The sequence below is a fragment of the Triticum aestivum genome, chromosome 4B (genome assembly GCF_018294505.1).
Source record: "Triticum aestivum cultivar Chinese Spring chromosome 4B, IWGSC CS RefSeq v2.1, whole genome shotgun sequence".
Taxonomy (NCBI): domain Eukaryota; kingdom Viridiplantae; phylum Streptophyta; class Magnoliopsida; order Poales; family Poaceae; genus Triticum; species Triticum aestivum.
In genome coordinates, this window is record NC_057804.1 from 565343645 (window position 1) to 565365502 (window position 21858).

Genomic DNA, 21858 nt, shown 5'->3' on the forward strand with positions numbered 1-21858 from the left:
CTAGAGCTGTCGAATTCGTCATCGACTTGAAACCAGGCACCACTCCTATAGCCAAGAGACCCTACAAGATGCCGCCGCATGAACTCCTTGAGCTTAAGGAGGAAATCGATAAATCTCTTCAAAGTGGTTTCATTCGCCCAAGTTGCTCTCCTTGGGGAGCACCTTCTCTCTTTGTCAAGAAGAAAGATGGGACAAACCGATTGGTCCAAGACTACCGTCCTATAAACCAAGCTACCATTCAGAATAAGTATCCTCTTCCTCGGATCAATGATCTGTATGATCAATTGGCTGGTTCATCAGTGTTCTCTAAACTCGACTTGAGGTTGGGTTACCACCAGATCCGTGTTCGTGAGGAGGATATCCCCAAGACCGCATTTGTGACTCGTTATGGTTCATACGAGTACACCGTCATGTCTTTCGGCTTAACCAATGCTCCAGTCACCTTCTCTCGCCTGATGAACTATATATTCATGGATTACCTCGACAAGTTCGTCATGGTTTATCTGGATGATATCCTGATATTTTCCAACAATGAAGAAGAACATGCTGAACATCTTCGTCTTGTGCTGGAAAAGCTACGAGAGCATCAGCTATATGCCAAGTTCTCCAAGTGTGAATTCTGGCTTCCCGAAGTAACCTATCTCGGGCATGTCATCTCTAAAGATGGTATTGCCGTCAACCCTGAATGAGTTCAGGCTATTCTCGATTGGACTCCTCCGAAGAACGTTAAGCAAGTCAGAAGTTTTCTCGGTCTCGCCAGCTACTGCAGTCGATTCGTCGAGAACTTCTCCAAGATTGCCAGGCCTCTGACTAACCTATTGCATAAGGGCGTCAAGTTCCAATGGACAGATAAATGTCAGGAAAGTTTCCAGGCACTCAAGGACAAGTTGACTTCTTCCCCAGTACTAGCTCCTCCTGATACTAAGAAGGACTTCGTCATTTACTGCGACGCTTCCCGTCAAGGACTAGGCTGTGTCCTAATGCAAGAGCGCAAAGTGGTTGCTTATGCCTCTCGGCAATTGCGCCCTCACGAAGAGAACTACCCAGTTCACGACCTCGAACTTGCTGCTGTCATTCATGCACTAAAACAGTGGCGACATTACCTACTCGGTAATCGTTGCGAGATCTTCACTGACCACCAAAGTCTGAAGTATCTGTTTACTCAGCCAGACCTGAACCTCCGTCAGCAGAGATGGATGGAGACTGTTGCAGACTTTGATTTGGGTATTTCCTATACCCCAGGCAAGGCTAATGTAATGGCTGATGCCTTGAGCCGCAAGTCTTACTGCAACCACCTCCAGGTTCACAAAGTTCAGCCCTCACTTGTTGAAGAATTCAGAAAGCTAAACCTCCATATTGTTCCTCCGGGTGCACTCGCTCCCCCTCCCCCGGAGTTCCGCAAGATGAATCTTCGTGTTGTTTCCCAGGGTTCCCTCTATACCCTGGCTGTTGAACCCGATCTCGTGGGCACCATTAAGACAATGCAGGGATTTGACTCTGAAGTCTACAAGATTAAGCAAGACCTCAAAGAAGGAAGTCCCTCATCCTTCACTATTGCTGATGATGGCGCCTTGTACTTCAAAGGCCGCCTAGTGGTGCCATGTAAGAAGGAAAACCTGAATATGACTCAGGAGGTTATGAAAGAAGCTCATGATACGCCTCTATGTATCCACCCTGGTAGTACAAAGATGTACCAAGACATCCGCCAGAGATTCTGGTGGTCTAACATGAAGCAAGACATTGCTCGTTATGTTGCTGAATGTGACGTTTGCCGTCGTATCAAAGCAGAACATCAAAGGCCTGCTGGAACTCTGCAACCTATATCTATTCCTGAATGGAAATGGGACCATGTCGAGATGGACTTCGTTACTGGATTTCCCAAATCGCAAAAGGGTAATGATGCTATTCTTGTCGTCATTGACCGACTTTCTAAGGTTGCACATTTTCTGGCGGTCAAAGAAACGATCACTGCTAGTCAGCTTGCAACTCTCTACATGTCCAGAATTGTTTCGCTTCATGGTATTCCACTGGTTATCAGTTCAGACCGTGGCAGTTTATTCACTTCAAGATTCTGGGCAAGTTTTCAAGAAGCTATGGGCACTCATCTGTCTTTCAGCACTGCTTTTCATCCTCGGTCACAAGGGCAAGTTGAACGTGTCAACCAAGTTCTCGAAGACATGCTTCGAGCTTGTGTTATTTCCTTCGGCAAGAAATGGGAGGAATCTCTCCCGTATGCTGAGTTCTCTTATAATAATAGCTATCAAGCTAGTCTGAAGATGGCCCCCTTCGAAGTGTTATATGGATGAAAGTGACGAACCACTCTGAACTGGTCAGAAACGGGGGAACGTCCACTCTTTGGTCCGGATATTATCCAACATGCCGAAGAGCAAGTCCGCATTATTCGCGAGAATCTCAAGACTGCTCAGTCACGCCAGAAGAGTAATTATGACCGTCATCATAAAGACATGGTCTATCAACCTGGCGAAAGGGCCTATCTTCGAGTTACACCAATGAAGGGTGCTCACCGCTTCGGGATCAAGGGCAAGCTAGCTCCTCGCTATATTGGCCCATTCACTATTCTCGAGAGGCGTGGAAAGGTGGCATATCAACTGGAGCTTCCGCCGAACCTTTCTCAGGTTCACGATGTGTTCCATGTATCACAGCTCCGCCGCTGCTTCAAGGACCCAATCCGAGCAGTGGATCATGAAGTGCTCGAATTGCAACAGGACCTCTCATATAAAGAGCATCCAGTCCGCATTCTCGACCAAGCTGAACGCCGCACCCGCCAGAAGGCGATCAAGTTCCTCAAAGTCCAGTGGTCGCACCATTCTGAAGATGAAGCCACTTGGGAACGTGAGGATCGCCTGCGTGATGAATACCCCGCACTGTTTCCTTCTACCTCCTAAATCTCGGGACGAGATTTCTTGTAGTGGAGGAGATTTGTAACGCCCGGATAATTAGGCTACAGTAAAACTCTTCTAATGATGCCATGTCATCCGTGTTACTGTTGCTAATCAAGTGGTAGTTCAAAATCATTGCAAATTCAAAATATGAATTAGTGACAAACACCCTAAGTTTTCAAAGGGCAAAGCGAAAATGTTCGGGGGTTGCGAAATATTGCACTGGTAATTATGGTGAAGCAAACACCATTTTATAAAATATCTAAATGCCCTAAAACTAAATAAAACAGAAAGGGAAATAAATAAAAGAAAGAGATTACAAAAGAAAAAAACAAAAGGGGGGGGGGGAAGCCCCCTGGACCAGGCAGCCCAACCCACCCGCACGGCCACCGCCCAACCCCCTGGCCCGCAGTCAGCCTGGCCGGCCCAGCCGGCCCAGCTCCCGCACCGCGTCCCCTTCCCCTGTTCCCCCGACCCGGGTCGGAACAGGGCACGTCCCAGCCGAACCCCCCTCGCCGGCGACGAGACGAGGGGATAAGGACGCCGACGCCGCGCCCCCTCGGTCTCTCCTCCCACTCGCCCCCATTCTCCCCTCGGTCCTTGCGCCTTCCCCCTTAGATCCACCGCGCTCCCCTTCGTTCCCCTCCGTAACCGAGCGCCGCCGTCGCCATGGCTGCGCCATAACCGCGGCCACCGGCCACCCCGCGCCTCGCTAGCACGTCCACGAGACGCGCCGACGACCTCTACTTCGGCTATGCCTCGCCCTCGAGCTCGAGGAGCACCGCAGGCCACGGATCGGGTCGTCTACTTCCTTGACGGCCGCCGGCGATCCCCTTCCTCCCCGACGAGCTCTGCTGCTCCTAAGCCACCACGGGTCTTTCTTGACCGCTCGGTGAGCTCCACTCCTTCCTCTTCCCCTCTCCTTCTTCGCCTCACGGTGCCCTAGCTAGCTGCCGCCGAAGCACCCGACAGCGCCGCCGCCTGCACGCGTCGCCGGCGCCCTTCCGGTGACCAAATGGTCACGGGGCCGAGTCCTTTGTTCTCAGCGCATCGCGCAGCTCCCCCCTGGCCTTCCCGATAGCCCCGAAGCGCGCGGTGTCGCCATCTTCGTTTCGCGCCCGAACCACCTCCCCGCCGACGAGCTCGTGGCGCTCGAATCCGGCCACCACCGCCTCTACAACCACCCCCACTCACTTCGCCATCGTCTTGCCGTTCGAACGCGACCGGTCCCGCTCGATTTGGTGCCCTATGGGCGAAACCCGCCACTCTCCCGAGCCGCGCCGCCGCGGAAACGGACTCGCCGGCGTCTAAACGCCGGCCGGCTGATGTGGCATGCGTGGGGTCCACCCCCTGGGTCACTGCCTGTGGGCCTGGGGCCCCAACTGGCCAAGTTGACCGGGTCAACTACGCTGATGTGGCAGCTACTGCCACTGACATGCGGGCCCCATGTCTTAAAACGAATAAAAATAAATAGATAAATTGCTAATTAATTAAATTAATTAATTAAGCACTAATCTCTCACTGACTACCGGGCCCCACCCACTAATTAACCCAATTTAGTTAGTTTTAGAATTCTGTTAATATCCCTGACAATGACATGTGGATCCCACTGGACCCACCTGTCTGGTTTGACTGGTCAACTGACCAGTTGACCTGCTGACATCACTCCGATGTCATGCTGACGTCATCTTTCACTGTTTTGGATAATGTTGGAATTAAATAACTAAATAAAATCAGAAAATGATTTAAATCTTTAGAAAATCATATCTTTTAATCCGTAACTCGGATGAAAATACTTTCTACATGAAAGTTGCTCAGAACGACGAGACGAACCCGGATACGCAGCCCGTTCGTCCACCACACACCTCTAACATACCAAACACGCAACTTTCCCCCTCCGGTTCATCTGTCCGAAAACGCGAAACACCGTGAATACTTTCCCGGATGTTTCCCCCCTTCGTCGGTATCACCTACTACCGCGATTGGGCACACCTAGCATCGTTACTTGTCAAGTCATGCATCGATATGCATTTGTTTGCATTGTATTCATTGTTTCTTCCCCCTCTTCTCTCCGGTAGACTACGAGACCGACGCTGCTGCTGCCCAGTTCGACTACGGAGTTGACGACCCCTCTCTCTTGCCAGAGCAACCAGGCAAGCCCCCCCTTTGATCACCAGATATCGCCTATTCTACTCTCTATACTGCTTGCATTAGAGTATTGTAGCCTGTTACTGCTTTCCGTTGGTCCTATTCTGATGCATAGCCTGACATTGTTGCTACATCTGTTGATACCTTACCTGCAATCCTAAATGCTTAGTATAGGATGCTAGTTTATCATCATTGGCCCTACATTCTTGTCAGTCTGCCTTGCTATACTATTGGGCCGTGATCACTCGGGAGGTGATCACGGGTATATACTATACATACATACATACTATACAGATGGTGACTAAAGTCGGGTCAGCTCGAAGAGTACCCGCGAGTGATTCACGGATTGGGGGCTGAAAGGACCTTTGTCCCGACGGCCCTCTGTGTGGATCTTTATGGAGGAGCGACAGGGCAGGTTGAGACCACCTAGGAGACAGGTGGGCCTGGCCCTGTTCGGCGTTCGCGGATATTTAACACGCTTAACGAGATCTTGGTATTTGATCTGAGTTGGCTACGAGCCTATACGCACTAACCATCTACGCGGGAGTAGTTATGGGTATCCCGACGTCGTGGTATCAGCCGAAGCCCTTCAGACGTCAGCGACGGAGCGGCGCGCGCCGGATTGGAATGTAAGCCTGCTCTTGTATTAAGGGGGCTAGTTCTGCTTTCGGCCGCGTACGCAACGTGCAGGTGTGCTATGGGCGATGGGCCCAGACCCCTGTGCGCTTAGGTTTAGACCGGCGTGCTGGCCTCTCTGTTGAGCCTAGGTGGGGCTGCGACGTGTTGATCTTCCGCGGCCGGGCATGACCCAGGAAAGTGTGTCCGGCCAAATGGGATCAAGCGTGTTGGGGAATGTGGTGCACCCCTGCAGGGAAGTTAATCTATTCGAATAGCCGTGATCTTCGGTAACAGGACGACTTGGAGTTGTACCTTGACCTTATGACAACTAGAACCGGATACTTAATAAAACACACCCTTCCAAGTGCCAGATACAACCAGTGGTCGCTCTACCTCAGGGATATGAGGAGGGGATCGCCGGGTAGGATTATGCTATGAGATGCTATTTGGAGATGCTACTTGGAGGACTTCAATCTACTCTCTTCTACTGGATGCAAGACGGTGGCTGCGAGAAGCGTAGTCTTCGACAGGATTAGTTATCCCCCTCTTATTCTGGCATTCTGCAGTTCAGTCCACTGATATGGCCTCCCTACACATATACCCATGCATATGTAGTGTAGTTCCTTGCTTGCGAGTACTTTGGATGAGTACTCACAGTTGCTTTCTCCCCCCTTTTCCCCTTTCCTTTCTTTCTGGTTGCCGCAACCAGATGCTGGAGTCCAGGAGCCAGACGCCACCGTCGACGATGACCCCTACTACACTGGAGGTGCCTACTACTACGTGCTGCCAGCTGATGACGACCTGGAGTAGTTTAGGAGGATCCCAGGCAGGAGGCCTGCGTCTCTTTCGATCTGTATCCCAGTTTGTGCTAGCCTTCTTAAGGCAAACTTGTTTAACTTAAGTCTGTACTCAGATATTGTTGCTTCCGCTGACTCGTCTATGATCGAGCACTTGTATTCGAGCCCTCGAGGCCCCTGGCTTGTATTATGATGCTTGTATGACTTATTTATGTTTTAGAGTTGTGTTGTGATATCTTCCGTGAGTCCCTGATCTTGATCGTACACGTTTGCGTGCATGATTAGTGTACGATTGAATCGGGGGCGTCACATGGGCTCCACATGCATAACACTGATCATGATGTGACATCTTCCTATCCTTGCGAACATCCTCGGTGGGTAGCGAATTTTTGGCCAATCTCCAGAGAAAGTTTTTGAGCTTCGCCGGGACTTGGACTCTCCATAAAGTATCCCAGGCCTTCTCATTTGCTATCGTATTAGAGGATCCCCCTCTTCCTTCCAGCCAGTCTTCACGCCTTCGTTTTATATCCACAATCATCCTGTAAGCCGAACGGACAGAGAAGATTCCACTTTTTTCAAAACCCCAAGACCAAAAATCATCCATATTTCTTGTGCAGATTAGCACTTTCAGGATCGCTGTTATATCATATGGAAGGAAAACCTCAGCAAGCAACGTTGCGTTCCAACATGCGTTATTCCGGTCAATTAACTCCGCCACCATCAGCGGTGGATCAGCTCTTAAAGAAACAATGGGCTTCATATTTTCCTTCTTGGGTAGCCAGTTCATACCCCAAATATGACTTGTATTTCCATTACCAAACCTTCGGACAAGACCAATCTTCAGGATATCACGACCCTCTATCAAGCCTCTCCAAATCTGGGATGGATACCCGCCTAGATTGGCTGTCAGTATCTCCCCATCCGGAAGTACACGGCTTTGAGGATCCGTGCACTTAGTGAACTAGGATTTTCCAGAACTCTCCAAGCTTGCCTTGCAAGGAGTGCCAAGTTGAAAATTTCAAAATCACGAAAGCCAAGCCCCCCCCCCCCCATATACTTCGGCATGCTCATCGTGTCCCATGATACCCAATAAGGTTTCCTTTGGCCCTATTTACTTCCCCACCAAAAAGCTTTGATCATTGATGTTAGTTGTTGGCATAAACCTCTCGGAAGCTTGAAACAAGACATTGAATACACCGGAATGGCTTGGGCTACTGATTTTATAAGCAACTCCTTCCCTGCAGCGGAAAGTAGTCTCTCCATCCACCCTTGTATCTTATTCCATAGCCTATCTTTTAAAAACTTGAAAGCATCATTCTTTGCACTCCCTACATCAGAGGGCATACCAAGATATTTTTCATTTAGCTGCTCATTAGGGATTTGCAATGAAGTTTTTATAGCAGCTCTTATGGACTCTGGGCAACCTTTGCTAAAGAAAAGTGAACACTTATCCTTGTTTATTTTTTGGCCAGATGCCCTTGCATATGTTTCCAACAAAAGAGAAACCTCATCCGCTCCCTCAACATTTTCTTTAAAAAACAGCAGGCTATCGGTACATGGCGAGCACACATCCTCGAAAGTCTTAGCAATGGGCCGACCCATTTAGGGGACATACTACCTACTGCGATTTGTTTGTCGTGGAAGTTTTGGGAACCTTCTAGCCGGTTTAGGAAGCTTTTGGTCGATTTTTTCCGATTTTCTTCCTTCTTTCCTTTTATTTTCCTTTCTGTTTTCATCTTACATTTCATGAGTTTTTTCTTCAATTTCATGATCTTTTTTAAAATCGTAATTTTTACAAATTCATATTTTTTTCATTTTCATGATTTTTTAAATTATTGAACATTTTCAAATTTGTGTTTCTTTACTTCATGAATTTTCCAATTCGCAAAACTTCTGATTTCAAGAATTTTTTCGGAATTCTCATCAACCTTTCTTGACTTCGCAAAACTTTTTCATATTCATATTTTTTTAATTCGCAAAATTTTTGTGATCAGGATTTTTTTGGGAACTTTATTGGACTCAGAGCTTTTTGAATTTGTGAACTTTATTCAAATTCGCAAACTTTTTTGAGTTCCATGGACTTTTTCATATTCACGGACAACTTTCAACTTTGAGAACTTTTTTGACTTGGTGATTTTGAATTCATGAATATATTTTCAAATATATGGACTTTATAAGATCATGAAGATTTTTTAAAATCCTTTTTATGTTCTCAACTATTTCAAAACTAAAAAACCAAAGATCCATTTTTTCCCTTTTTTTGGAGGGGACCAGTTTTTTTTCTAAACGAGCGACACGAATGAGCCGGACTGAAAGTGTGCAATAATCCGTAGCACGGTACGGCCCATAGGCAATATCCAGACCACCGGAGCTCAGAAACAGAGGGAAATGATGGCCCATGAGCAATATCCACTGAGCCCAGAAACAGAAACAGAGGGGAAAAGGATGGCGCCAACCCACGTTGTCGTTCCCGCCAAAAAGGAAGCAACAAATCGTTTTCCCCATCCACTCCGATTCCCAAATCCTGAGATCCATCTCCTCCCCTCCCCATCCCATGGCGGCGTCGGCGCCGACGGGCTGCTTCAAGTGCGGCCGCCCCGGCCACTGGTCCCGGGACTGCCCCTCCGCCCCACCATCCTCCTCCACCAACCCCAACCCCAATCCCAACCCCGCCGCCGGCGCCGGCGCCGCCCGCTTCGCCCCCTACAAGCCGAGACAGTTCTCGAAACCCGCGGCGGCGGCGGCTGCTCCGGCGGAGGGGGAGGAGGCGCCGCAGGATGGTGCTAAGAAGAAGAGGAAGGAGAGAGCGACGCGGCCCAAGCTCACGCCGGATCTCCTCCTCTCCGACGACGGCCTGGGCTTCGTCCTCCGCTACTTCCCCAAGGCGTTCAAGCCCCGCGCCCGGCCTGGATCCGAGGTATGCCTGCTGCCGATCAACTCCATCCGGTGGACAATGAATACCTCCTTTCTCTTCAGTTCCAGTTCAATTAGATGATCAACCCGTGTAGAAACTGTAGATGCAAAGTCACATCTGCTACATGCCGATGCTTTCATTTCTTGTTATGCACTTTTAGTAATTTACTGCATACGTGCCATCAAAAGTCAGCACTCCGAATAGATAATTGTAGCCTATGTGTGGTGTAATATAGCTTGCTCACTGCGCACTTGTCCTTATTCTCATCTCCGTTGGCCTACTAAATGACTTACTGTCTTTCTGTCAGGTGGAAGACCTTGGCAATCTGATCAAGCTTTACGCGGACTGGCACTCTCGCTTGATCCCTTACTACTCCTTCGATCAGTTTGTGCGCAAAGTTGAGAAAGTTGGGGCCAGTGGCCGCGTTAGGGTAAGCTTCTTTCTCCTTTCAGGGTTTCCTTCCATATTGTTACAGGTAAATTGAGTAGTCTTCAGAGAAGTTGCAGGGTTTCCTTTCAGGATTTTATTAGCTCTGCAGGGTTAAGCCACCTTACTTTGGCAGGAGATGGCTTTGTAAAGTCACCACCAACATATGTTATCTTACTATGGCCTTTCTAAAAAAAAATCTTACTATGGCATGATGGCTTTGTAAATCTCAATAACGACTTGGTGTAGTATATTTCTATGACGGCAGGCAATAGAAAAGCAACACATTAACATAAGGTTATTCTTCCAAGTGAACATAAAAAGAGTCTCCTCGTGGACCGCATCGGCGTCTTGTGGAGAAGGCCCGCCTCATCTTGCCCGATCTGCTCGATCCCCTTCTGATTCCGGTGGCCGGCGTCCCTCTTGGTGCTGTCCTTCGGCTCGGTTGGTTGGGAGTTCGAGGTTGTGAGTTAGAACCGGGGTAACCCCTTGGCCAGCGCGGCGGCCACAGCGAAGTCGACGCCTTTGGCGCCGATCCCCTCCTTGGAGGCTTCGGTGAGGTTCCCCTCCTCCTCTTTCTGCCCCCTGCTTAGTGGTGAAGACCTTGGTCCCTTGGTTGGGCGGCGATGGCGTTGCGACGTCGTATTCCTTCTTGGAGGCGTCGTCCGGGGATAGCAGTGGTGGCGGGTGTGCAGTGGTGGTTCTGGTGGTGGCGGCTGGCGGCTTGTGCCGGCCTTGTTCACTTGCGGCTGCTCCAACGACTTTCGTCCTGCGCCGTGTGTAGGGTGATGGCATTAGCGCTGCTTCGCAGCTCTGTTGCCTTTGAGCTGTTCTGTCTAGCACTCTGTATCAGTACATGCCGTGGTGGAGCGGTACTTCATCTCACTCATTGATGGCGGCGAAGATCGGCGGCATGGCGCTGTGGAGGCGCGCCGCCTGATGCGCGGAGATGGACTCGCGCAGGAGGAGGTAGCTGTCTGGCGTCATGGTGACGTTGATGGCGGAGTGGCCTACACAAGGTAGAAGACTCAATATATTCTGAAGACGGACCTGTGGAAGATGGCTGCAACGACACAAGAGTGTGTCTGACCGGATTGTGCCCCAGACCCGGTATGTGGCTCGGCTGGGGCTTCCGGCTTTTGATGTTAGGTTTAGGTGAGTGGTTTGGGTAGTGGCCCAACTAGTATCCCTTCATCATATGGATAAGAGTAGCGGCATATGTTGCCGAGATGGTGGATTCAGGAATATTGTTTGTAATACTTTGTAAGGTCCTTGAGAATAATTAATAAAGTGGCCGTATGCATCTTCCAGATGCAGAGGCCGGGGGTCATCCTCCTTTTCGAAAAAAAAATACATCTGAAAACAGGAGATGTTATGCTCCTTGCCATTCACTTGCTCAGAAAATATGCCTTCTCATCAATCTGTTGGTTCTTGTTGTGGCATAAGATTATGTTTATGGGGAATATGTGTAGAATTACCGTATCCTCGAGACGATTCTTCCTTTTGGGTTTCCTTCCATGCTGTTACATGTAAATTGAGCAGTCTTCCGAGCATGGTCGACTGAACTGATTTGATTATCTCCTTCAGGGTTAAGTTAAGCTGCTGCCACCACAAATTCACTATGCTATTTCACTATGGGATGATGGCTGTATAAATCTCAATAATGACTTCATGACGTATATTTTCATGACGATAGGCAATGCAAAAGGAAAGGGCCTGCAGCACATTGACGTAAAGATCTGTTAAGCGGACATGAAAAAGTACTCCCCCAATCCATATTACCAGCTTTAGTACAACTTTGTACTAAAGCTGTGACAACTAATATGTATCGGAGGGAGTACAACAATACGTCTGTAAAACGGAGTTGTTATGCTCCTCATCATGCCACTTCAGAAAATACACCTTCTCATCAATCTGTTGATTCTTGATGTGGCGCAAGATTATGTTTAGGGGGAATACGTGTAGATTTAACTTGTCCTTGTGCTATTTCACAGATTTCAATTGATTGTGTGGTCTAATATACTACTTTTAGTTTTTGGGTGCTTCCATCATGTCAATCGATCTTGTTTTCCCTGGACATATGTATTCCTCACTGACACTGTCCTTCCTTATCTTAGAGATGCATTTTGGAATTGAAGGAAAGGGTTGCCAGAGGGGGAGATCCTACACTACTGCATCAACCGCTAGTGGAAGAAGTCATACCAGAGGGAGAACCTGGTCTGACCTCTTTGTTTTGTTTAAAGTGCACATACACAAATCTTTATGATTCTAGATTAAAAGTACTTGCATGTATCTCTAACCTGTATTTGTTATATTCCAGTAACACCAAATTGCTCACTCTGTTGCAGATGGAACCACACAAGAAGACCCAATCCTGGGGACAGAACCTCCGTCGACGGACAATCATGAGGATGTGGACCCATTTGCGATGGAAAGTGATGACGTGGATCCCATGCAAGAGGATTTGCTAAATGAAATATACGAAAAGACAGCCGATGTAAGTCAATACTCTGCCTTGTTTAACTTGACATGGCTGTTGTCAGCTCTAAGGACGCATACGTAAGTTCTGTGTGATTCATCCCATCCATGAAATGAAAATAGAAGGTTCTTGAAAAAAGCAAAAACTGTTAGTAGCAGATGCTGTTAGTGTCAGTATCCTGAAGCCATGCCTAGACATCATGGACTCTGTACTCTAGTTACTCTAGTATGAGCGTTATGCGGATTAAAAAGTGATGCATTGTTTCGTTGATGGCACAACAGGAACCTGTAATAAGATCTGGCGATGGAGGCGCTGAACAACCTGTGGCTCCAAGAGAGGCAGAGAAGCATCAAGATGGAGAGGAGAGTGGCGGAAGCAAGCCAAGCAAAGTTGAGCTGACGGAGGAGCAGAAGGCGCGCATGGAGGCTAACCGGCTCAAGGCGCTGGAGAGAGCGGCAGCAGCCCGGGCTCGCGCATCCCAGTCGCAGCCTACTACTGAAACTACCACCTAAAAGCGTGCAGTGTTTTGAATCACTCCGCCTTGGATGTTAAGCTGTGTAAGAAGCATGAGTGGTGTGTTTCCGGTAAGGGCCAAGATGGTGTTCGTTGAAGTTGAGGTGTAAAACCTAGAAAACATTTTACTTTCGCCGGTGTGGAAGCTGGTAATCTGTTTTGCCAGAAGAGTTGGTGAAAACCGCTATATTGCTGTGCTGGTGGCGGTGGACAAGCTACAAAAGACATTTTGGCCAAACATGTAGCTGTTTTCTCGTCAATTTCCCATGTATCCTTGCGCATCTGTTATGGCTCCTGTTTGCATTGCAACCCTGAGACACGCAGCAGGAACTTATGTATGCATAGTTACTTTATATGAGACCTGAAGCTCTAAATGTTGAGTGAGAATTGGATTGTTTGTATGCAGGTTCGTATGGAACCATGCGTGTCCATCATGAAGAACCTTTGTGAATACATTAGCCCTGCCCTGCCGAAGAAACTATCCTGCTTTTGGGGCCAACATGTTGTTTTTTTATCCTAGAACAGGAGCCACCAGAACTGAACCTGAGTAAAGGCAACTTGAAATCATCAGTGCCATGAGCTTTAACATTCTTAAATTCCCCCCAAAAATGGACTTTACATTCTTAATGGCCTTGAAGCATATGGCCATGCACGGATGGAATGGCCTTATCCCAGACCAACCGAGCAGCACACTCGAGTTGGACGAAAAGGACGCCACGCCCTCCTCCAATTTCCGTTATCATGGCATGTCAATGGCATGGCGGGCTCCAAATCCATCGAATCAAACTCACCAGGAATCATTGCGTAATGCCCTCATCGTCCTAGGTAGCAGTAGCACTACTATGCCAAGTTGCCGACTGTCTGCAATTTGGTCGCCTGTGGAAACCATCTTGACCAAATCGAGCCGGCCACTAGGCCAATGGCGCCCCGGATAGCTACGTCGAAGCTGAAAGTGCCACCGCGTGCATTGCATTGCATCCAGACTTGCTTCGTACACAATGCACGTAGCTGGCACTGGCTGTGTCACCGTCACGGCTCACCCTTGTAGGGTAAGTCTGGATGTTACTGGACGCACGCTCGGACACTTCAGTACCACCTAAACACGATTGTTGTTTGGAATTGGGTTGGATGCTGTGCAATTTTCAAACCCGGGTTAATACTTCAGACCGGTGTGAAAGGAAATGAAATCGTTCTTTTTCTCTACCTGTGGGCTTAAATCGACGCTATTAATTTCAGTGCCAGGGACGTGGAGGTGAACAGATTGGGCCCCTGATGATTGCCCGGACAGCAACCGAGCCCACCCTTTAATTGAAGATGATAAAGTACGAGACCAATTTATATATATCGGGCGCATTGCTGAAATTCAGGAATTATTGGAATCCAAAAGCAGAGCAGGGAGAGAAACAATATATGACTCGTCGATTGGGTACAGTGGCACACGAGCACGCGATCGTTACACGCCATTGATTCCTGAATCCTGATGTTGGTAATCCCTTGGTGTATACACCCTCGACACGATCACTCCGGGTACGTGGAAGGATCCTTGGAAGTATGGAATGAGTCGGGCACTCGCTACGGCTACGCCATGTCGTGTGCGCGTTACGTTACACGTTTCACTCCAGCTGGACGGAACGAGTCCACGTACGCAGGAGAGAGCGCCGACCTGAGCAAAGAGACAGAGACGGTGAGAGATCTTCGGCTTCAAGTCTCGGACTGATGGCGAGGCCTCGTGGGCGGGGGCGCTCGCCGGCGGATGGAGGAGGGGTGCGGCGTCGCCGTCGTCCGTGTCAGCTCACCCGCCCGTCACGCCACGGACAGAGACCGCCCGGATTTGATTTCCATCGACGACGCGCCTACGGCCACCGGAATGAATGAGTCGCCACGAACCACGCCAAGCAACAAACAAGCGGAAACCCCCTGTTTCCAAACCCAGAAGGGAAGCCCATCCGACGGGTGCGGTGCACGCACGCGCGACCGTGCGGCACGGGCGCCCGCCCGGTCGCTCGATCGGGCGAGCGATCGAGATTTTGACGGCTCCCCCAACCCCACTCCGTCCTCGTCCGGTCGCCCGCCCGCGCTCCCTCTCCCGGTCGCCGTCGCCGTCTTGCCTCCCTTGAACGCTCCCCCTCCCTCCCTTCCCCCGCACTCCACAACGGGACTCAGCTGGCTCACTGCCATCTGGGGCCCGGCGGACGCTGGGGCCCGGCGCGTCATCCGTGGCCGCCAACCATCACCAAGAAAGAGAGATTTCGCGCCGTGCTGTCTGTGCGAGGAGCAGGTTGCAAGTTGCACTCGCCGAGCGGCTTTCGCTCCCCCGCCCGCCCGCCTACTCGCATTATAATAACCGAACGAGGCCGCACAAGCAAGTTAGCAACAAACTCTCGCAGCAGCAGCGGCAGCGGCGGCCTGACACAGAAGCTCAGCTAAGCTAAGCTACGACAGAAGCGACAGGGAGAGCACGTTGGCTCGTTCGTTCTTGGAAGTTGGAACCGAGCGTGACTGCGTGAGGGAGAGATGAGGGCGAGGGTGGCGCTGGAGCCGCTGGCCGAGGAGCCCGGCGCCGAGGACGAGTCGGGGGCGCGGCGGCGGTCCGGGCTCCAGGCCACGCTGCACCGCTGGGCGCGCATCCTCTCCGGCGGCGCCGCCGGGGACGACGCCCGCCCCGCCGCCGACCTCCGTGTGCTTCTCTCCGTCCTCGCCTGCCCCCTCTCCCCCGTGCCCATCCTCCCGCGCCTCCCCCGACACGTACGCATGTCTCCTTCCATGCTTACCTTGCTCGCGCCTTTGGTTTCTGCTAGCCTTTGCTTACGTATGCTGCTGTTGGTTGCGCAGGTGGCGTCGTCGGCGCAGTACATAATCGAGCAGTTCAGGGCGACGACGGGGTGCGGGAAGCTGGAGGGCACGGCCAAGAGCATGTACGCGGCGGGCAAGGTGCGGCTGGCGATGCTGCAGGAGCCTGCCGGAGCGGGCCACGCCAACGGAAACGCCGGGCGGTGCCACGAGGGGAGCTTCGTGGTCTGGCAGCTCGCGCCCGGCATGTGGCTCGTCGAGATGGCCGTGGCCGGCCACAGCGTCGCCGCCGGCAGCGACGGCCGCGTTGCCTGGCGCCGCACGCCCTGGCTCGGCGCGCACGCCGCGCGGGGCGGCTCGCGCCCACTCCGCCGCGCCCTCCAGGTTGGTCGCCATCCATCCATTCATTCATTCACCTCTACCCGCCGCTAATTCCACAGTCCACGCTCCCGAGCACGCACCGCGCGCGAGCTGGCGGTGCCATTTCCGCCGCATCAACCATCGTGACGCCCACCGCATCCTCCTCCATCTTTCCCCAGCACAGTACCTTTTCTTTCCCCTTTCTAGCACCCGCTTTAGTTACCATCACCGGCCATGCCACGGCATGGCACCGCATGCCTCCCATGCACCGTCGTGTTTACTGCCACTATACTAGCTCTGCGGCGTGCCCATGACAGGCCGTCCCCACGCGTCTTCTACCTTTTCTTTCCCCGTTGCAACCCGCTTTTGCGCATGATCTTTTCCGCTTTGCTTTGCATCTGTGCGCCGCGCGCGCTCCCTGTGCCACTCAGCGCATGCAGTAGGGCCGGCCGGCACATAGGACGTACCAGTACGAGTACTGATTAGTTAAAACTGAGAAAGATCCACCATGTAATCAGTCGGAGGGCGGGAACAAGTGGAAGAATCTTTGTTAAAAAGCGGTTGGATAATGGATATAGTAGTACTACTCACTACTACCCCAACGTATGCGCACTGCACAGTTGTTATCTTGGGATCCGTAGCTGGTAGCACACCAGCGCCGCATGCCATGCCATGCCATTGCCTCACTGCTCATGGCTGTCATTACTGATCCTGCATGCCATGCCTCACATCTCCCTCCCTTGTGTGTGTGTGAGAGAGAGAGAGATCCATGTCTTGTTTGACTTGGCGGCTACAAGGCTTGCATTAGGTCGTGGTGAGATTAGCCTGACTCATTCTGCCTTGCCTCACATGGGGCTAGAATATCTGCCCTCATCTTTGATAAAGTGCCCACTGGGAGATGTTTGATCAGCATGTGTGTGAGCTCACTGAGCTACGCAGATTGGCTGCTTTTCTTTAGGATTAGTTATCTTATCTTAGCAACTCCCAAATCGAACCATGGATGTTGGTTCTTCATCGATATCTCAAGCACGCATGTGCTCTGTTCAACAGCTTGGAAACGACCTGCGAATACCACTGCATTTATCCAGAAAAAAAATTGTATCCACATTTCCAGGATTGTATAGAACTATATATATACTCCGCAGATCATAGTTCGTTCCAATCTGCGGAAGGAAACCTTAACGGCAGATTTTGTGGTAAATTTTACTGAATGAGTAATGCTATCTTAATGATGTAGGTCGTCAGTTGGTATTCTGAGCAAAGCTGTCCCAACCAACGCTAGCAACTAGGCAGTAAAACTCGACGCTGAAGTCACGATCTGATTCCCGAAATCTTGATGCTTACCCAACATTTATAATTAACTCTGTAGAGTAGCTCATGCCTCCGCAGGTCTACCTGTTTGAATTGTTCGCTGGATCTATGTGGCGTTAATTACTTAATTAGTTATTAGGTCGTTCGCTTAGGCTAACTGCTAGCTCAACATGACGATGTACTTAGCTGACTAATTAGGACGACCAAGTTGAGTAATTGGGCCGGTCTCGGTCTAGAAAGCAAGTACTTTTTTTCCGGATGGATGAGTACGTACTGCCACTTAATTATTGTGCATTTCTTGCCTCTGCAACTGCAATGTCACTTCAAGACTAGAGAAACTTTCAGCAAGTTTCTTTGTATACAAGATAGGAAATACAAGTGTGGCCTACTTGAAGAAAGCGTAAGGACAGAAGCTGTTAGCTGTTCATAGTAGAGCAAAGATTGTACAATTGTGTTTAATTTAGGGGCACTGCATTTCTATATCAGCAGCGTCCTCTGCTCCATGACAATAAACTATGCTCTAGTGGCATGTTCTTACCTAAGCCAAGATGGTGACACAACACAGATTATATACTCGTTTGCTACCAGACTGCCAGCCCCTCTAGAATATTCTCATAGGATATGAGTACTTTAATCTAATGTGTGTGTATTAGGAGTAGCTAAATAATTTTTCACCAGTAGGAGTAAATGGCGTAAAAATAGTAGAAATCCACGTCAGAGACTCTGTACTTGGCCATAAACTGATGGTCCAAAAGCGCCAGCACTGACGTGCTATCCATATGCCAACTTGCAAAGCAAGCAGAGTTATCTGATCAACTTCACTGACATCCCATTTCTGTCCACATGTAGAACTAGAAGCAGACTGCAGAGCTGCAGTAGCTCACAGTTTTCAGTGTGGTAATTATTTGAGAATTACATGCAGAAGACTTGCAGAGTTACGCTGTTCGCTTGTGGACTGAACGTTGATCTTGTCCATGCATATGCAGGGCCTGGACCCGGTGATGATCGCGTCCATCTTCTCGACGGCCGAGCACGCCGGCGAGAAGCAGGTCGACGGGGAGGACTGTTTCGTGCTGCGCCTCGACGTGGGCCCCTCGACGCTGTCGAGCTGGAGTGACGGCACGGCGGAGGTGATCCGGCACGGCCTCACGGGGTTCTTCAGCCAGCGGAGCGGCCTCCTGGCGCGCCTCGAGGACTCGCAGCTCACCCGCATCCAGTCCCCGGGCGCCGCCGCCATGTACTGGGAGACCACCATCGCGTCGACGCTCGCCGACTACCGCCCCGTCGACGGCGGCGTCACCGTGGCGCACGCGGGGCGGTCCACGGCGCACCTCGCCCGGTTCGGCGTCGGCGTGCGCGCCGCGCGGGTGGTGACGCGGATGGAGGAGTCATGGACCATCGACGACGTGGCGTTCGACGTGCCGGGGCTGGGCCCCGACGCCTTCATCCCGCCGGAGGAGGTCAGGCGGAGCCGCCTCTACGACGCCATGGCCGCCGGCGGCGGCAAGTGAACTACTCGATCGTACGCAGGAGTGTAACACGTAGTAGTCCAGTAGTGTTTTGTTTAGTTTCGACCGTGTGTCGATTATTGTTTGTGATTGTGGCACCAAGAAAATGCAAGCGCGTGTACGTACATATGTGTACCCTGGGTTTTTTTACCTAAAAAGAAAGAAAAACTCACAGTTTCTAAGCATCTGTGAGTGACCGTGAGAGTGGCTACGTGTAAAAAAAAATCAAACCTTCTTGAGATGAACTCCTTGATTTACATAGACCCTGCACCCGTTGTACAAGAATCCTGTGTTGTTCGTGCTGAAATCTGCAAGAAAGATTCAAGGTACGTGTCTCCATGCATCTAGGAAACAGTTTTGTTTGGTTCTCTTATTCTACTTTGTTAACGTACTGCAGCCTTCTTGGAAGTACTACCTTGCATGTGAGCTGCATTTGTCTGAACGTTTGTACTACTACTGACCTACGCTTGGTGTCATTTTGGTAGCGTTTTTAGTCCTTTCTTTTAAGCTGAACTCGGTTATGAACTTTTGGTGGGGTTCAGTAATGAAAATCGGGCAAGCCCTTCTTTGATAAAAAAAAAAAAACTACGCTTGGTTCCTTCCGGCCAGCCTTACTCTGATCCGCATGAGAAGCTGTGCAATACTATTACTGTTGCATCAACGGCAGGTGAGGCGAGTTCCAATGGAATCGACAGAACGGTCACTCCCCTGAGCTGTTAACAACGATGGTAGGTGGTAGGTTTAGCACTTTGACAGTGTCCGCATGCCCTCTTTCTCCTTGACGATGATAGTACACGAGCACGCGTCACTGCACTGTAGTAGCTACTACCGCATGTCCGCTCCTCCTTGTCCGGAGCTGCGTGTCCCTTGCGCGGGTGGCATCAGCACTTGCGCGTGTCATCTCAGTGCGATCACGTCGCGGAAAAGTTGCGGGTCACGGTCGTCCGTCGTCGTCGGGGGGCCTGCCGCTGCCGTGGGATGCGACGCCGGCTGTCCTCTTCTTCTTCTTCCTCGATCGCGCTCGGCATCGGCAGCCGGGCGGGCTTCGCTGCGGAATCTGGCTGGATTTGTCCCGCTCCTTGGACGCTGCACTCGCGATTCGGATAGTTGTGGCTTGTAGTTTCCTCTGTTTTCTTTCTACCCTGATTCGGTCTCCTTGCAAAGAGGGAAGCCGCTGGCAGGACCGACGCCATGCATGCATGTAGCATCAACTTGTGCTCTTGTCTAGTAGAGTTTCTTCTTCTTACGATGCCTATGAGGCCAACTTCACCGCGCGACCCCAAACGGACGTCCGTTTTGTCCGGATTCTGTCCGTTTGGGTAGCGATTTGGGGTCGTGTCCGGGCCTGTCCTGGGATGCGGCGGACGTGCGCCCAGCGCGCGGCCGCATCCATTTGCCCCATCCTGTCCGTCAGGGCCAAAAATGCCCAAATTGCATCAAAACTAGTTTCCAACCCAAATATTTGTCTGGAAATTAAAATAGTTTTACAACTCAACTGAAATTGTCTTAATAAAATAGTTTTACAACCAAATCGAAATTGTCTTGACTGAACCTAAATTGGACCAATACATCTATTGGTTGTCAATGTGATCCCAGACGTGCTCAACCAAGTCATTTTGAAGATTCAAATGAGTGTGCCAATCACGCATCTCACGGTGGAATTGGACAAACTGTTCAAATGTGGCCGGGTCTTGGTGCAGGGGCTCAATATTTTCACCTTGATAATCAAATCCTTGGTCGAAGATACTCTCATCACACTCGTCCTCGACGATCATGTTGTGCATAATCACACAAGCAGTCATCACCTCCCAAAGCTTCCTTTCATCCCATGACAGTGCAGGGTTTCGAACAATACCCCACCAGGATTGAAGCACACCAAAAGCACGTTCCACATCCTTTCTAACACTCTCTTGCATTTGGGCAAATCTCTTTCTCTTCTCATCTTGGGGTTTCGAGATTGTCTTCACAAAAGTTGACCATGGAGGATATATAACATCTGCTAGATAGTATCCCTTGTTGTACGGGTGGCCGTTGATCTCAAAGTTGACAGGTGGGGAGTGGCCTTCTGCAAGCCTTGCGAAGACTGGAGAGCGTTGCAGCACGTTGATATCATTATGAGAACCTTCCATGCCGAAAAAAGAATGCCATATCCAAAGATCTTGCGATGCCACCGCTTCTAATATGACAGTGCACCCGTTAACATGCCCCTTGTACTGGCCCTGCCAAGCAAATGGACAGTTCTTCCACTCCCAATGCATACAATCTATGCTGCCAAGCATGCCTGGAAAGCCTCTAGCTGCGTTGGTCGCCAACAATCTCTCTGTATCAGCGACAGTTGGCTGTCTCAAGTACTCTGGGCCAAACACCTCGATCACGGCCTGACAAAACTTGTACATTGACATCAGACATGTTGTCTCACTCATACGCACATACTCATCCACCAGATCGCCTGGAATACCATATGCAAGCATGCAGATGGCCGCGGTGCATTTCTGATAAGAGGAGAACCCAAGCTTGCCAAGGGCATCCGTCTTGCACTCGAAGTATGGGTCATGAGCAACCACTCCCTCTCGGATATGATTGAACACATGCCTTGCCATACGAAAACGGCGACGAAATTTATCCTGCTTGAAGAGCGGGGTGTTGGCAAAGTAATCGGCATAAAGCAAGGCGTGGCCTCTCTCCCTGTTGCAGTTCAGGTTGGGAGCACGGCCAGGGAGTGACTCCCTGTACCGAGGAAGCTGCCGTTGAATATGGTCGTGAACGACCAGTGCAGCCACCACAAGATCTTCATCATCCGACGACGAATCGTCCGACGAACAAAGGAAGTGATGAAAGAAAAACTCGTCTCCACTGTCCATACCTTTGATGGCAAAAAGTCGAACACCTTCCGATCGTGGTGGCGAAGAGGCCGCGATGATCACCTCGACGCAGCAGGGATGGTTGCCGACCGGCTACTGGCCGCTCTGGAGCTCTCGTCGGAATCCGCCTTGAAGAGCGGTCGCCGGCGGTCGTGTCCCCTCCGCCACCGGCAAGGACGGCGACGGCCAAACCTCCCCCGATAGACGACCAAAACTACGGCGAAAGCGCGGGC

At 50.6% G+C, this 21858-nt stretch overlaps 2 protein-coding genes across 2 annotated transcripts; both read left to right on the plus strand.

Moving 5' to 3' along the window:
* Positions 1-8954: 8954 nt before the first annotated feature.
* LOC123093282 (uncharacterized) lies at positions 8955-13229 on the plus strand. The gene is made up of 5 exons (XM_044515201.1): positions 8955-9380; positions 9685-9807; positions 11921-12020; positions 12152-12300; positions 12564-13229. Exons 1-5 carry the CDS (start codon positions 9018-9020, stop codon positions 12792-12794), a joined length of 966 nt encoding a protein of 321 aa, XP_044371136.1. The 5' UTR covers positions 8955-9017; the 3' UTR covers positions 12795-13229.
* A 1842-nt stretch (positions 13230-15071) lies between these two features.
* On the plus strand, positions 15072-19021 carry LOC123093283 (uncharacterized). The gene is made up of 3 exons (XM_044515202.1): positions 15072-15540; positions 15628-15969; positions 18243-19021. The coding sequence occupies exons 1-3, from the start codon at positions 15310-15312 to the stop codon at positions 18765-18767; spliced, it is 1098 nt and encodes a 365-aa protein (XP_044371137.1). The 5' UTR covers positions 15072-15309; the 3' UTR covers positions 18768-19021.
* The last annotated feature ends 2837 nt before the right edge of the window (positions 19022-21858 follow it).